We start from the raw sequence: 15,805 nt of genomic DNA, 5'->3' as shown, positions 1-15,805 counted from the left end.
GGGAGATCGGATTGAACTTGGTGACGAAGAAGAAGCTGGCGATGAAGAAGTTGGTGGCAAAGAGGAATGTTTGAGTGCCCTTATGCTCGAACATCGGTTGGATTTAGATGGAGGTGCAACCAATGAGGTAATTGCAAGCAAGGATGAAAATATCGCAACATTGTATCAAGTACGAGAACCAAAGGAAGAGGAAAGTCATAAATCAGGACATATAATTTCTCGACATGATGATGTCTTCCCTAATATTGAGCCTTGTGAGCCACACGAAAGTATGAGTGGTCCCAATGGTGAATTTGGTACAAGATCTCTTAATGCTACATCATTCATACATGATGTACCAATTAATTTTGCGATGGATCAACATAAAGAGAAATTGGAATTTCTGCATGACGTTCAATTTATTGATTTTCTTGGGTTGGAGCAGTTTGAGTTTTTACTCAATTCTCGTATTGTGAAAATTGTCAATCAATTGAAGTGTGCAAAAAAACTATCTTGGCAAGTGTTCCTTTATTGGAAGACGAGCGAGAAGTTGAAGTATTCCAAATATTTATTTATTTGGAAAGACAGATGGCAAGTTTCTAATGAGAACTCGAGGGCGAGTTCTTTTGAAGAAAAGGAGACTGATGTAGGACAAAAATGGAGAGTTTTTGTATTTTATTTTTATTGTTTTAGAATAAGAATTTGACTAGGAATATTTTCGTTTAGGTTAGAATTATTAACTTTATTAAATAAAATCTTAATTTTTGATTTTTGCCTTTATTAGGATTCTTGGTCTACAAGAATTAAGATTTTATTATAATTAATTAGGAAATATGTTTTATTTAATGCCGCTTGTTTTGGCATGATTTATTATTTCTTTTACAGTAGGATTTCTAGGGTTAGGGTCTTATAAAAAGGGCTGTAACCTATTCAATTATTCAACTTTTAAGCTTTTTGATCAATAATATTCAGAGATTTTCTCTTTCTTTCTTGTGCGCAAGAATTGCTCGTTGCGACGAGTTGTTTATCTCGTTTGGACTAGTACGCTAACTAGTCTCTCGTGAATTCCGCTGCGTCAAGTGGTATCAGAGCAAGGCTTTGCCTGGTTCGATGTCACCAAACAAAGTTGAAGACACACCCATTGACGTTGGTCGTGGGCGTGCTGACCTAAGGAAGATGATGGAGGATACCCGAACACAAATGCAGGATCGAAGCACTCAGTTAGCCGAAATCCGTCAAGATACTCGCACTCAGTTTGCAGAGATTCGTGATTTACTGCATGGGTTGACTCTACAAATTCACCAAAGGCCAGAAAGGGTTGAGAAGGATCGCGCGTTGGGATTTGCCCATCGCCAACCTCTTAACCAGAATAGGAACCGCGTTGAGGGAGTTGCCCGCAACCAACCTATTCACCAAAACGTCTCCGGAGGATATTCTTATTATCACTACGATAGTAGGAATGAATTTGAAGGCGAGTTATTCGAGGGTCATGATGATTATCAGTCGATAAAGCGACAAACAAATTCATTTCAAATGTGTTCATAATGCTCAATAAAATTGTCTAAATATATATATTTTTAATTTCTCCTCTTATCTTTTTTTATCCAACATCTCTCCCTTCTATGTTTCCCGCTCTCACTCTATGTAAATTTACAAAATTACGTTAATCTTGCATTAGATTTTTGTGATTATTGATCCGTTTCGAAAATGGAATTGGAAGGACTTATATGTGCTAGGAGTCTGGATTCGGATTAATCCGATTATTGGATTTGAGTTTAATCTGTGTCACTGCTGGTCATTGATGTCATTTTATTTGGGAGGTTGAAGGAAGATTTTTGTCATATCCGTATCAAAATTACACATACCAATGTGCTTAATTGATGTTGTTCAAAAGCTAGATGTTTTTATAAATTTTCCCATATACATATGTTAACGGCACAATGGTAGAAAAGGAAAAATATAGCAACCATGTCAAAAAAGTACTACTCTACTAATATTTTTTGATGCGCGCAAAAATAGTTAGAATCAATCACAAGAGTTGCTATATGGTCATCTCCGACCCTTAATTAAATTAGAATGAAATTTGAGTAATTTAATGACGCACTCTCGTAATTAATTTTGTAAATCTATTTTTAAAAATGTCAATAAATTATTTAGAAAATTCTAAATTTTGATGAAAAAAACCAATTCTAGTAAAAGGGACTTTCACTCGAAGGAGTTGACTAAATATACAGAAATGCTACTCACACAGAATTTTGTGCATAAATCATGCACAGATTGTGATGTGAGGTCCACTTCGGATCTCACACAAACGATCTGACCATTTCATTAAATGTAAAATATTTTTTAAGAGTGCCCTCTAAAATTCAGCTCAATCTGTTATCTATAGATGCTCGATCCAATCATCTAACTTTTCATTATTCTAATATCTAATTGAAAATTTAGATCATTGGATCGAACACGTATAAGCATCAGATTGAGCTTATTTTCCGAGAAAACCTTTGAAAAATATTTTATATTTAATGAACAAATCGAATCGTTTATATAGAATCCGGAGTGAGCCTCACACTCCAGTCTATGCACAAAATCTATGCACAGTTGCTATATGAGTAGCATGACTGATAATATACTACGAGTACTTTGTTGAAAGATACGCTTTACAAGTTACAATCGCTTTCCTTTCCTGGTCCTGATTGGGTGGAAAAATTGGCAGGATCACAAATCCAGACCCTTAATCCAGGGCCGTCGATTATTTGGGTCCCACTAGATCAACGTTAAATGATCATTCAACGTAAGAGAACTACACCGGGACTACAGCACCCAATCTCTCCCCTCTCCTTCAGTTGTGGTTTAATTAAGAAACACTCACTCATTAATTAATAGCGACATTAAATAATGGTCTTCGCAAAACGTAAAACACAGCGCACTGAAGAACCGTCGAAGTCACAGCGAATTCGTAACACGACGATGAACTAATTCTCTCTCTAGAACAGATCTGTTACGCTCTCTAGCAGAATTTGGCTGTGTTCGTCTCTCTATCTAGCTACCATGATTTCGATGCACAAGCTCAAATCAGTGGATTTCTACAGGTGAGGGCATCTGGCTACATTGTCTAAATTTGATTATATTTGACGGAATTTACTGGTCGTAAGTGGTAATTTGTTTTCAGATCCGAGATAGATAGCCATGAGTTGATGAACGTGTTTAGTATTTTATACACTTGTTTGTTTTTCCCGTTTTGTGCGTTTCAGCTGATGTCTGGACTTGTCATCACTCGCGAATTGTTAGGTTCTGATTCTCAATGGAGTTTTCTTTTGGTTAGACTTTGTTTGAAAGGTCAGGTTGAGTAAATTGTGATAGGTGTAGAACTCGTTGGCCAAGTTTGATTGAGTGAACTAGTAGTGAGGGATTAGTATACTCGATCGCAAGCAGTGGCAGATACAGAAATTCGGTACAGGAGGGGCACTTATTTGTCATAAGTTTTGAAACTGTTCTCTCCCTGTCGAGAGCACGACATCATTTTAAGTCAAAAAAATTTAGTATGTGCTTTAGAGATGAGTTTTCTTACTAAATTTAAAAGCACTAATTACATAAGCAATGAACACACAAATTTGAAGATATCAAAAGCATTCGTTGAAATGTGTAGCAATTAAATTAGGAACCAAAGTTCTAAACTCGAAAACACAATATAGTCAATAGGTTTTGTATAAAACTGAGCAAACGATTGGCCATTTTATAGAGGAAGTTAAACACATTGGTTAAGGGGTTGCTTTCTTACCTTTGGAGACTTGTAAGAGTGATATATTTGATAGGTTTTAAATACTAATGGGGCACTAGAGCAATTCCTGTGGAGTTAAATGTAACATACTATCAATTCCTTGCCGATAAAAAAAAAAAAAAAATTACTATAGAATAGATTTGTAGGGATATAAATGAGAGAATCGAAAATCCCCTGGTCAGTGATTGATTTGGTAGCAAAGTGTTAAGAAGTAAAAGTTTATTACTTGCTAGAAGCATGCGGAAAGCATAGGTTGTAGTGCCTTATGGAATGAATTTAAAGGGAGAACTGCAGGTGGTAATTTGTAGTGACTAGAGAAATTTATGCAGAGGAAGGACAGCTTAAACCTGTGTCTCTGGTGGTTGAAGGGGCAGGCAAATGCATCAAAAGATTGGTGGTCAATGTAGATGACTTAGACTTCTTAGATGCACGTTTCTTCAGATGAGCACGTGTGCACTTTGGTTGTGCAAAAAGCTGGTGTATTTTTCTTTATCCCCGAAATGTGCCTCACCGAAAGAAGAGACTTCTTCGTCTGTGAAAGAGGAAAGAGAAATGAAGCAATGATGAAACACACCTCTGTGCCTGTATCTTGCTTCAGTTTCCCCTTCCTGTAAGAACTAAGAAGATTGTTCAACTTTTGATTTTGTTTTGACACTATAGGCAAATGCACTCAGATCCTGAATTTTTGCGCCACAAACAATAGAAATTACTGTTCACTGTTTCCTTGATTAACTTTTTCGTAGAAGGAGACAAGGTTATGATAAACCAATTGCGACCCCTTTATTGTTTTCTTTTTTCTCTTGGTTTGGTTGACTAGCAGAACAAAAGTTTCTCAAAATTTGTTTGTCATGTCGTGGTTATTGATGGTCCTTTATATTGAGGTCATTTTGTTGTGGGTTTCACTTGAATTTCATTCACAACTCTTCCTTTTTTTCTCAGGAAAATTCCCAGAGATTTGACAGAAGCATCATTATCTGGTGCCGGATTATCCATTATAGCCGCCCTTTCCATGATATTTTTGTTTGGAATGGTAGGAAGCTCATTTATATTTCGTTGATGATTTATGGATTGGATATATTAATGTGACTATTCATCATTATTTGGTTATATGTTTGATTCTAGTGGATTGCATTCTCTTTTGCCTTTTGTTGGTTTTCTGTCTTCCTTCTTGCTGTCATTAACTATCCTATTTTCATTGCAAAAATTTGCTTCATTTCCTCACTGCATTATCTATCCTTTCTCTTTTTCAGAGGCTAGAAGGGTTATGGGTAAATTGAACTGACATCCCCTATGGGATTGCAGTGAAGGCATGAATACCCCTGACATACTGCGTATTACTGTCCCCTCCTTGAGGTTTATATTCAGATTACACTTGTCCCCTACTGTTAGTTGACCGTTTAAGTCATCCATTAGAATTTGATTAGACCAGCTCTAAATTTTTGCCTTCATTTTATAAATTCTGGCCTTCTGCAAAATTCTTCTTATCTGTCTTGTCTCCATGAAGGAAAAAAATACAGACCAGTAGTTACACCATCTCTGCCATCAACACATTCTTGGCCACTGGCATCTTTGCCCCGGCCTCCGCCAGACCTTAGCAACACAACAATCCTACCATCAAACAACTCTTCACCTAACTGTAATGGGGTTCGTCCTATGTCTTTACAGGGAGAGTTATATATGTACACATTTCTACCCATATATTGGCATAACTAGTTAAACACTTTAATATGAATGAATATTAACTATACGTTATAAAACCATAACTTGAAAATTCTTAAAATTGCAGCAAGAAGTTTAACACTAGAGAATACGAATGAGCTCTAGATTTCTGCTTTAAAGGGTGCACTACAGAATATCCTGACTTGCACAATGTAAATGCCACAAGCATTGTGATGCTCAACGAGACTGTTGCTTTGGCCAGAAAGATTTGTGAGGGATAGAACGGATTGCCCTGCACCTCTTCTTTCAAAAGCAAGTGTTGCTGCCAAGCTAAGTTCCAATTGGAGGATTAGGAATCAAAGATACAACTAAGTTACTTCACAAACTTTTAGGAGGTTTGCTGATCTTAAAATTCTTGGTATGTCAAGTAACTTCCCTCCATCTAACTGGTTCAAAACTAAGGTTTCGATTCAATGCGTAATTGGACACCTACTTTTTAAAGGCGGCCGCCAAACATGCGTCTCTGAGGTGTTTTGGTCACTGCAAAGTGCACAATTCATTTGCTGCCAATAGAAATTACAAAAATTGGAAGATAATTTGGAGAAGGATTGGATGGGGTTAGTTATGCTGGTTGTGATGGTGATGAAATTGGTCTAAATTGGGGCACGGCATTGATGGACTTGGTGGCTATTGTGATGTGATGGTGGCTGCTTTGCAACATTGTATTTGGATGCAGTCCCATGTTAGAGAAGAATGTAGGTGCTAGCAGCTGTGGAGTAGAGTGGTGATGGTGGAGAAAAGAAAGAGGAGGCAGTGGAGGTGTTTCTGTTGTGGTGGACGGAGAAAGCGGGGGCCAGATTTGGTTTCTGGTGTGGAGACCCCTCTAAAATCTCATATATATGTTGTGAGAGAGGAGGAAGGGAGAATAGTTAGTCAATAGGTAGTTAGCTAATTTATTCTGCAAATAGTAAGGGTACAAATATTGACATTGGAGGTCTGAATGTGGGGGTAATCTGCATTAGTAAAAAATGGAACATAATTTATGCAATGCTTAATTGTGTTTTGCTTTTTGTGTTCTACGGAGTATAAACTCTCAGTTTTATTTTTGCAGGAACTAAGTAGTTATTTGAAAGTGAGCACAGCAACATCTGTAATTGTTGACAAAAGTTCTGATGGGGAATTTTTGCGCATTGATTTCAATATTAGGTATGGTGTAATGACCATCATTCTGTTCCTCACAAAGAATCATCCGTTTTGTGTTCTTTTTGTTATCAATTTTTTAGATACTGTGAGAAGTACTGTTAAAAACGCATACTAGTCTTATTTGTGTAAAACAATTGGACACAAATTCAGTGCTTTTACTAGAATGGAGGTCTTAATTTGTGTTGGCGGGGAACCTCTGTCACATATATCCGTATTCATTTGGTATGTTGATAAATATTTCTCCTGAAAATGTTCTATGAATTTCCTGTGAAGTATTTCTACTCAGTCTTATTTATGTTAGCTGAGATTCGTCCTGCCATGTGTACAGTATGTTGGTTTTGCATGTCATATTCAGTCAATGTCTCTGCTTTCTGTTTGAAATGTCAATCTTCTTTTAATTGTTCTGTTTATCTAAGATTCCCTTCTCTTTTTATTATGTAGCTTTCCTGCACTCTCATGTGAATTTGCATCCGTTGACGTGAGCGATGTCTTGGGAACAGTAAGTTTCACTGACTTAATTCGCTTCAATTCGTTACTTCGCGAAGTGTAAAGTTGAGCATTGAACGTAGTCAAGGGATTGATTAAACAAAAATTGATTGTCCAAACACTTGAATTGCAATGTAGCAGCAAATCGAACTGTGTGACATATTTATGGGTTTTTGGTAGCACGTGCGGTCTGTGGTATGTGGATTTGGGTACAAGTACAAGTTGTAGCTATGTGTCTATGTTGTTTCTGATAATATGCTTATTTCATTTTCCAGGGTAAATTCGAGCATTACCATAGTTAAGTGGGTGCTTATCACAAGGTGCAATAGAGCATTTCACATCTAATATGGGAACGTTGGTTAAAATTGTGTTTACAACTTCTCTTGTTTAGTTGTACACTTGCACTCTTTCTGAAGTCTCCCATGAACTAATCACATCCAAACTGAATGCCTGTGTACTTCAGAAATTCCTCTTAGGGCTTTATTATTTCTTCTGTGGGTATAAGTATAACTTAAACCCAGTGCAATATCCTAACCTTCCTTGGAACTCATCCACTCAAGTCCGACCACATTTTCCACCACCATCTTCTTCCAATTTATCTGACAGTGTATACGCATATGTTCAGGTGTCTTTTTTTATGTGCACACTTGTACGCATTTTTGGTAGTCCCCAATTTATTGTTGCTTAGATTGTGTATCATGGCCTGCGAGTTGTTTATTTGGGTACCATCCTACCTGTTAGACTGTTTTTAAATGTATTGTCCACCTCTCATCCATTCAGTTTTACTGATCGTTAACCACTTGTCAATTTTCTTTTGCTCTCTCTGTGCGATGTGAACTGTCCTGAACTTTTGTCATCTCATTTCCAGAACAGGTTAAATATAACAAAAACCCTCCGGAAATATCCAATTGATTCAAATTTAAGACCTACTGGCTCCGAGTATCTGGCAGGGGTAACTTCAAGAGATATTAAGCACGATGATGAAGTTGATGAAGAGTATTCTGAAGATTCTGTTATACTGAATGGACAGAATTTTGAAAGTGTTGCACATAGGTAGGAGGACTAAATATATTTTCTACAGCCTCGTATGACTGTGTTTTGGTGCTTTGTCAATTGTCGTGGGAGATTTTATAACAGGAGCAGATGAACATTTGTTTTCAGGCACCCAATTTTGGTTGTCAATTTTTATGCTCCTTGGTGCTATTGGAGTAACCGGCTGGTAATTTTCAATCTCCTTTGCTTTCGTATAGAATACTTTGGAGATTGGTTCTAGTTTCAGTGGGCCTGGCTGCTCATACTCGAAGGCCATTTACTGAAATCTCTGGTTGACACTGTTGCCTCATTCATACCAATTTTTAGTTTGTTCTTGGCTTTATGATTAGAAATATCCCCAAGAAATCCTCTTAAAACTTTTTTCATCCAATAAAACCTCAAACATTTTTCATGTGATTTCCCTTTTGGCTTCATATCCCCACAATACATACCGCGTGGTAGGCCTATTTGTATAAGATATCTGTCAAGCTATGATCCTCCATAGACTCCTAGGGTCTGGGTTTCTTCATTTTGGTTGAGTCTGGGAAACGAACTACCACATTGAACAGTTCCCCGGGCAATGGGGAAAAGATGCCCCATAACCTTGGGATTTTCTTGAAATGAAAGTACCGGGAGACAAGAACATAGATTGTCCTATTTGTCTGACTCCGATAAAGTTCCTTTACAGATAATACTGCTGTAGCTTTCTTATTTTGCTTCTCTCTCAAAAAATATTTGCTCTTGATTTCTCTGAGAGTGTCCAACAGGGCTTCCACTCTGGATTATTGCTCCCCGTCTGACAAAATGGCTAGTAAAGAGGCAGTGCTTCTGTCATTGTTTCTCAAGATCCATGAGCCACATTAATGCAACGATGGAAGACCAGTTTCACCTTGTCATATGATGTATTCTAGATTTGGTTTTACCTACTGGGTGGAACTATGGAATATGTTCGATTTATACCTTATCTGTTTCTCCTAAATTATGCTTGCATTTTTGCTTGGCTTTCCATATTCCGGTTTGAAAATAAGCAATGTTTGCTTATCCCAAAGAAATATATTTACTCACATCTTGAGTATTGAAAATAAACTATGTTTGCTTATCCCAAAGAAATATATTTATGCACATCTTGAGTTGTTTAAGACTTCTATGTTACAATTGTTGTCTTTATTTTGCTAATTTTAGATCTTTCCGTTGTTCTTAATTAACTATATATGGCCTCGCACATGAATTGATTGAGAAGTATGCATTGCAGCATTCCACACTTTCGTTGCTGTTTCAATCATAGCTAACACTTATTACTGTCATTTGCCTTCTCGTCTGTTTCAGAAACCTTCATGGGAGAAAGCAGCCAGGATTGTTAGAGAAAGGTCTAGTTGCATCCTGTTGTTTCTTGTCCTGATAATTGGAGAATAGCATACCACTGTATCCTTTTTGACATGCAGAAACTAAACTTATTTTGACTAGTTTCTTATTATCTGATGTCAAACTCATTTTCCAGATATGACCCAGAAATGGATGGCCGTATTGTTTTGGGGAAGGTTGACTGCACTGAACAAGCTGACTTGTGTAGAAGGTCTTTCTTGCATCAATTCTTTCCTGACCTGTATTGGATTTGGATTAGCTTGACAATGGATGTTGTGGTCTACATTGATTGCCAGATTTACTGATATTACCTTGTTACCTTTTCATCCAAGTCCAAATGTCTTTTTGATCTTTGATTTATCTATTGTCACCACTCACGCTACGTGGGTCGTATTGAGTACAAATGCAGTTTAAGTTTTTTTATCCTCTTGTTTTTAATGTTTTTATGTTTCTTCTGCTCTCTCTAACTTATTGAGCTATCATTGGTTCTCTGATATTACATTGCCATCTATATTTGTAACTTCTTTTTTGGTTCCTTCTTGGTAGCATTTTTTTGACATTATTGATTGACATCTGATTAACTTCTCATATAGGTAGTGCTGTGCTTGTGTGCTGTAGACTGATCCTTGTGGAATTTTGCTAGGACTCTAACCTGTGTTGTTTTATCACAATTTTGTTGACTTTTTTAACTTCATTGTTCTTGGTAGCTAGCGTTAGTGACACAATCTTCTTTCTTTGGAGTTTCCAAACGATAATATCCTTCGCTAACATTATATGGTTTACGATCATATCTTGCAAAGACGTATCAATTATGGTGGTAACTCTTTGAAATGGCACACCATTCGCAGATCACTCATGTTGAACTTTTTTCTTCACCGTGATGCCTTTTAAGTTCTGCTAGTGGCTCTTGTAGTCTGTGATTTCTTTGATGTTTGGGTTTTCCAGAAAATGTCTCTACTGAGAGATAAATGGTAATTTCTTAGTTCTTCCATTGACGGTGGTAAATCTTTTGAACGGCATACAACTTTGCTGCTACCCAAGTCTCGTCTGTCAATTTCATTCTTTCTATGCCTTTGTAGTTTGGTTAATTGCTTGTGATTGCTGTTTTTGCTTCCCATTACTTGCTGTTTTTGCTTCCCATTACTTGCTGTTTTTGCTTCCCATTACTTGCTATTGTTGCTTCCCATTAACAGAAACGTCATATTGGTTGTTCAGGCATCACATACAAGGGTATCCGTCTATTCGCATTTTTCGTAAAGGAAGTGATCTTAGGTAATACTCGTACGTATCTTAGATGTCTTCAGTAAACTATTTGTGATTCTTTCAATGGTTCATATGGTTATATCATAGAACTCTATTTTAGGACTTGGACTTTTTTGGATACAACTCCAAATTTTGATTATGTTCCTTATTGATGCATTATCCCTTGTTGTTCTTCTAACAGTTCAACAACGCAACCTTGTGTCCGAGTATGGTATTGAATCTATAGATACGTTGTTTTCTTGACATTCTACTCATGTCCTTTTCCCATCACTTACACAAAACCAGACTTTTCATGATTCTGTACATTTGTGGAGTATGGAACCCTGTATGGAACAATCGGTGATAAGATAGCAAGATAGGGTACAGAGTATTTTTGCATTGAAGAATATAAACTTTTAAACCTCTTTGCGTCATTATACCATCATACGTCCATGTCTTGTGGGTGCTCTAGTTTGTCCTCTTACGGGTTAATCCCATTGTCTACTCTTGCTTTGGCACTGTGGTTACATAGAAATTTCATTTCTGGAGCTTTGCAAAAATTGATAGCTCAGTCACATTCTTCTGGGGAAAATAATGCTTGACCTAAACCTTGCCTGGGTGACACGTAGTTAAATTTGTAAACGAGAACAGTATATGAATTAGATTAGGGAAACGGCAGATACAGAGTGGGAGGTGGCTGATTTCATGTTTTGTTCCAATACTTGTGCCATTACTTTCAGGAATCAGAGACTATGTCTGCCATTATTACCTGATGGCTATAAAAATAACTTAAAAGCTTCTCTGTTCTGTATTCATGTAGTTACTTCTAGGACATCACATTACTTGATGAATGAAGTCTGATTTTGAGAGTTAAGTTCTGCGGCCTAATGGACTATCTTGTTATGTCACTTGCTATAGGGAGGACCATGGGCAACATGATCATGAATCATATCATGGAGATCGAGATACAGACACTCTTGTCAAAGTAACTGAAAGTTTGAGTTGAATGGCTGTTTTCACCTGTTAGCTTGTTTATACTTGGGAAAATCTCATCCCTGCTGTGGTGAATACAACATGACTTGATCTCAAATTTCCATCCCTTTGCAGACAATGGAAAATTTGGTTGCACCTATTCCATTGGAGTCTCAGCGGCTGGCATTAGAGAATGTTCAAGATGATGCAAAAAGACCTGCACCATTAGTAGGAGGTTGTAGAATCGAAGGTTTTGTGCGTGTTAAGAAGGTAAAGTTTCACTTAGAAGTATGTCATATATTTTTGTCTAGAAACATTGTCCTTGCATATGCTTTTATGCCCATATTTATTAGCTGGGATTACACTCTTGACTGCTCCTCGTACTCTTCAGGTTCCTGGTAATCTTGTCATATCAGCTCGTTCGGGGGCCCACTCCTTTGATGCCTCTAAGATGAACATGTCGCACATCATTTCCCATCTTTCCTTTGGTAAAAAGATCACTCCTGAAGTGATGAGGGATATGCAGCGAGTAGTACCTTATCTTGGTGGAAGCCATGACAAGTTGAATGGCCGGCATTATATCACTAACACGCTTGATTCAAATGCCAATGTTACTGTAAGTTCTGTAGTTCTTATCCTCCTTACATAGCTTTGAACTGAAGTGGCAAGGTACTTACCAAAAAAGAACTTGTATATGTTGGGAGTGGTCGTTCTTCCATATTGTTCTTTGCTGCTTGGCCATTAGCATGTCTTTGTGAGGGGACAAGTTATTGGTGTTGTGACATGGAGGGGAAAGAAGATGTGTTCGGTGTGTGTGTGTGTGTGTGTGTGTGTGTGTGTGTGAGAGAGAGAGAGAGAGAGAGAGAGAGAGAGAGAGAGAGAGAGAGAGAGAGAGAGAGAGAGAGAGAGAGAGTTGTGCTTGAAGAATCTTGAGTTTGTAAATTGTGATGAATTCTTAATGTTCGATTTCTGCACTTGTCCATTGATTACTGCACTTTGACTTGTCCATTTTCCTATTTTCTTTATCTTTGTTACTGTTTCCTTTGCAGATTGAGCATTATCTTCAAATCGTGAAGACAGAGGTGATAACAAGAAGAACTCTTCATGAGGACAAAGTAGTCGAGGAGTACGAGTACACCGCTCACAGTAGTCTTGTACACAGTTTGGATATCCCTGTTGCGAAATTCCATTTTCAACTATCTCCGATGCAGGTTTGAAGTACTTCATTACAGTTTTTTTTTTTTTTTTTTTGAGAGATATTTCATTACAGTTCATATAAGAGTGGACTCTATTTTTTTCCCTTCTCCTTTTCATCTTGTAATATATTCTCTATTTATTCAGGTATTAATATTAGAAAACTCGAAGTCCTTTTCGCACTTCATCACTAATGTCTGTGCCATTATTGGTGGCGTTTTCACGGTTAGTTAATTTAACTCATTTTCCTTTTTTCCGTGTCTCTCAATTGATCGGCAATATGCTATTCTTTCTAACTGTCTTCCTGGGTGATTTCAGGTTGCTGGGATATTGGATTCAATCCTGCACAACACCATGAAATTTGTGAAGAAAGTTGAACTAGGAAAGAATTTTTGATAGAAATCTGAAATTTAGTTGATATACATGAATATGCTCCATCGCCCATGTAATTCAAAACTTTAGCTCTAACGAGATGATGGTACTGTATAGTAGATTTGTAACTGAGTACTGGTTAAATATAAGAACCGGAACAGTTTAGCCATTCCAGTTGATAATATAGAAAATAATTTCGTACGACATGCCAATATTTGTGTCTGTTCTAATGTTTTATTTGTTTTGTTTTTTCGGAATTCATTTTATGATCAGTTTAATGTGGAATTACTGATGTTTTGTCCCCAGATTCTCTGTCCCGTTCTCCACGAGGCAGATTTAGACGCGCGTTTGCTGATGTATGTGGGTCCTACATGCATCAATCGTGTCTGGACATTCTGAGTCCGTAGCTGCTTTTTTCGATCGATCCATGTGAAAAATGCGCTTGTGTTGCGTCTTATTACACAGATAATAAGAAACAAAGCAAGAAAATTTCTCGTAAATTCAATTTATTTCCTTTTGTACATTGTTCTTACATGGTAGATTAACAATTATCGAACCCGCAATCTGCAAAACCCAGCTTATTTATCAAATGTATAGCACAACGAACATCAAATACCAACAAACCTTGAAGTAATTAAACCCTGGGATCAAGGTGGCTGAAAATCATGAATAGACAAAGAACACAAAACAATCAATCAAACTCAAAAGCAAATCCTGGAGAAATTAGAGAACCAAAAGAAGAGATGAACCCAGTAAAGCCCCAATGGACCCAACGAAACTCACGACAACAGAAGTTGCACCATTTTTTTTCTTCTTTGATGGAGTCTGATCGGCTGAAGGCCCCGGCGATGGGGTAGGCTCCTCTGATCCAGCTGGCGGAGAAGCTGACGGTGGAGGAGAAGCTACTGGCGGTGGAGGAGAAGCAGCTGATGGCGGTGGAGAAGGTGCAGATTTCTTGCCGCTTCTATCTGCCAAGACAACCACCAGCAGCTTTTCATTCTTGAGGCAGTGGTCTTTGACTCCACTTATGAAGTAGATAGGCCCAGACTGGCTGAACTTGAATTCTGTGTGCCCGTCTGTGTATTTTGCAATGGGTGTTGCTGTGCTGCAATTGTTGTAGTCATCCTTGTTCACTAGAAGCACTACGTCTTTGTCTGGTGGGTACACAAACACTGCAATAGAACAAAAACAAGAACAAACACATTACAAGGTCTTAGGCCGGACATCGAAATGATTAGTAACTCTTGCTGCAGATTCCAATGATCATATCGCGTGTTGAATCGGGGGGGTCCTATACAATCCACACTCACATTGTATTACTGATAAGACTCGGGACTGTTCGGATTATTTACTTTTTCTACGGAGTATTACTTAAAAACAAAAGGCTGAATGTGAGAGTCGGAACGCCTTACAATGTCCCAAAAATCCATGTCTCCCTGCTCAACGCATTGTAATCCGTAAGGATCATGCTTTGAGATTGTACATACTGAAAATTTACACTACATCACGTGGTTAAGAGTGCACCGGAGACGTTAAGTAGGAATTTTTAGGACAAAAATTGCTTAGTGGCGAGAGTACTCTATTTGTCAAACGGAACAGGATAAAAGGTTTTCACTTACACAGAGTGTCTCCGATTTGAAACCGGCTTCTTTCTGCCCATTGATTCAGCGCATTTGAATCACTGGGGATTGTCCAGCCATTCGAGCCACCAACCGTGAACTCATACGCACCACCTTTTTGGACCAACAGAAAAAGACTGAAAAGCCCCAGAGCATAAAATGCCTTCAGATTACGAGCCATTTTGGAACACAAGAAAAGGATGAGCCGGAAAACTGAAAGCTCGAATGTAACTGCGGTGAGGCTAATGGGTGAACAAGAACGTTTTCATGAGGGTTTTTGTAGGCAAAACTCTTTAGAAGGTGTGAAAGTGAAGCTTTTGCTGCTTTTGGGTATATATTCTTCATCTGTGTTTTGATGTCTTGTCTTCTGGTGCAAAGCATAATGGGCACTTTTCTGTGGAGAGGGAGAGAGAGAGATAGAGAGCTAGGCTGTTCTTTGGGCTCTTTTTAAACCTTGTCAGCTACTTATTCTTGAGGTGCTATACTTTGCTTTGTTTTAACAATCTGTGGGAATATTCATATCTTGTTGTTTGGGCTACAAAATGCCACTCTAGCAGAATCCACTTTGGAAATGTTCGATCTGGTTGAAGGAACAGTTTTCATTGATGAAAAGTAACATCTGATCACAGGCTAATGTTCAAGGCCGAGTAACATATATTATGCTCAGTAACCCAGAGGGTAAGCTAAAGTAATAAGAATGACCGAGATAAGTACCTTGTAAGCATAGGTCTCAAGTTCGACTCCCACTAAGAGTAAAATCTCTTGAACCACCCTCCGAGCAAGTGAAATTTTGTGCGAAATAGTTGTGAAAGGGGACTCAGGTTTACCGTGCGACTGCGCTTCCTAACTACAATGGGGGGATTGATTCCGAATTTAGAAGAAATATGTATTCAATACTATTGGGCCC

The 15,805-nt window shown here is 37.9% G+C and overlaps 2 protein-coding genes across 2 annotated transcripts; one reads left to right on the top strand and one right to left on the bottom strand.

The window, feature by feature from the left end:
• Positions 1-2,851: 2,851 nt before the first annotated feature.
• On the top strand, positions 2,852-13,491 carry LOC131330439 (protein disulfide isomerase-like 5-4). The gene is made up of 15 exons (XM_058364015.1): positions 2,852-3,068; positions 4,697-4,787; positions 6,528-6,622; positions 7,061-7,118; positions 7,974-8,158; positions 8,267-8,324; positions 9,464-9,504; positions 9,636-9,710; positions 10,715-10,771; positions 11,660-11,726; positions 11,849-11,983; positions 12,105-12,329; positions 12,763-12,924; positions 13,055-13,132; positions 13,226-13,491. Exons 1-15 carry the CDS (start codon positions 3,028-3,030, stop codon positions 13,301-13,303), a joined length of 1,446 nt encoding a protein of 481 aa, XP_058219998.1. The 5' UTR covers positions 2,852-3,027; the 3' UTR covers positions 13,304-13,491.
• Positions 13,492-13,768: 277 nt separating this feature from the next.
• LOC131330440 (early nodulin-like protein 9) lies at positions 13,769-15,267 on the bottom strand. Its single transcript, XM_058364016.1, has 2 exons — positions 14,899-15,267; positions 13,769-14,451 (listed from the first exon to the last, which is right to left on the bottom strand). Exons 1-2 carry the CDS (start codon positions 15,077-15,079, stop codon positions 14,003-14,005), a joined length of 630 nt encoding a protein of 209 aa, XP_058219999.1. The 5' UTR covers positions 15,080-15,267; the 3' UTR covers positions 13,769-14,002.
• Positions 15,268-15,805: the final 538 nt, after the last annotated feature.

Source organism: Rhododendron vialii, chromosome 6a (assembly GCF_030253575.1).
Source record: "Rhododendron vialii isolate Sample 1 chromosome 6a, ASM3025357v1".
NCBI classification, from domain to species: Eukaryota; Viridiplantae; Streptophyta; class Magnoliopsida; order Ericales; family Ericaceae; genus Rhododendron; species Rhododendron vialii.
This window is presented reverse-complemented; position numbering and strand designations above follow the sequence as displayed.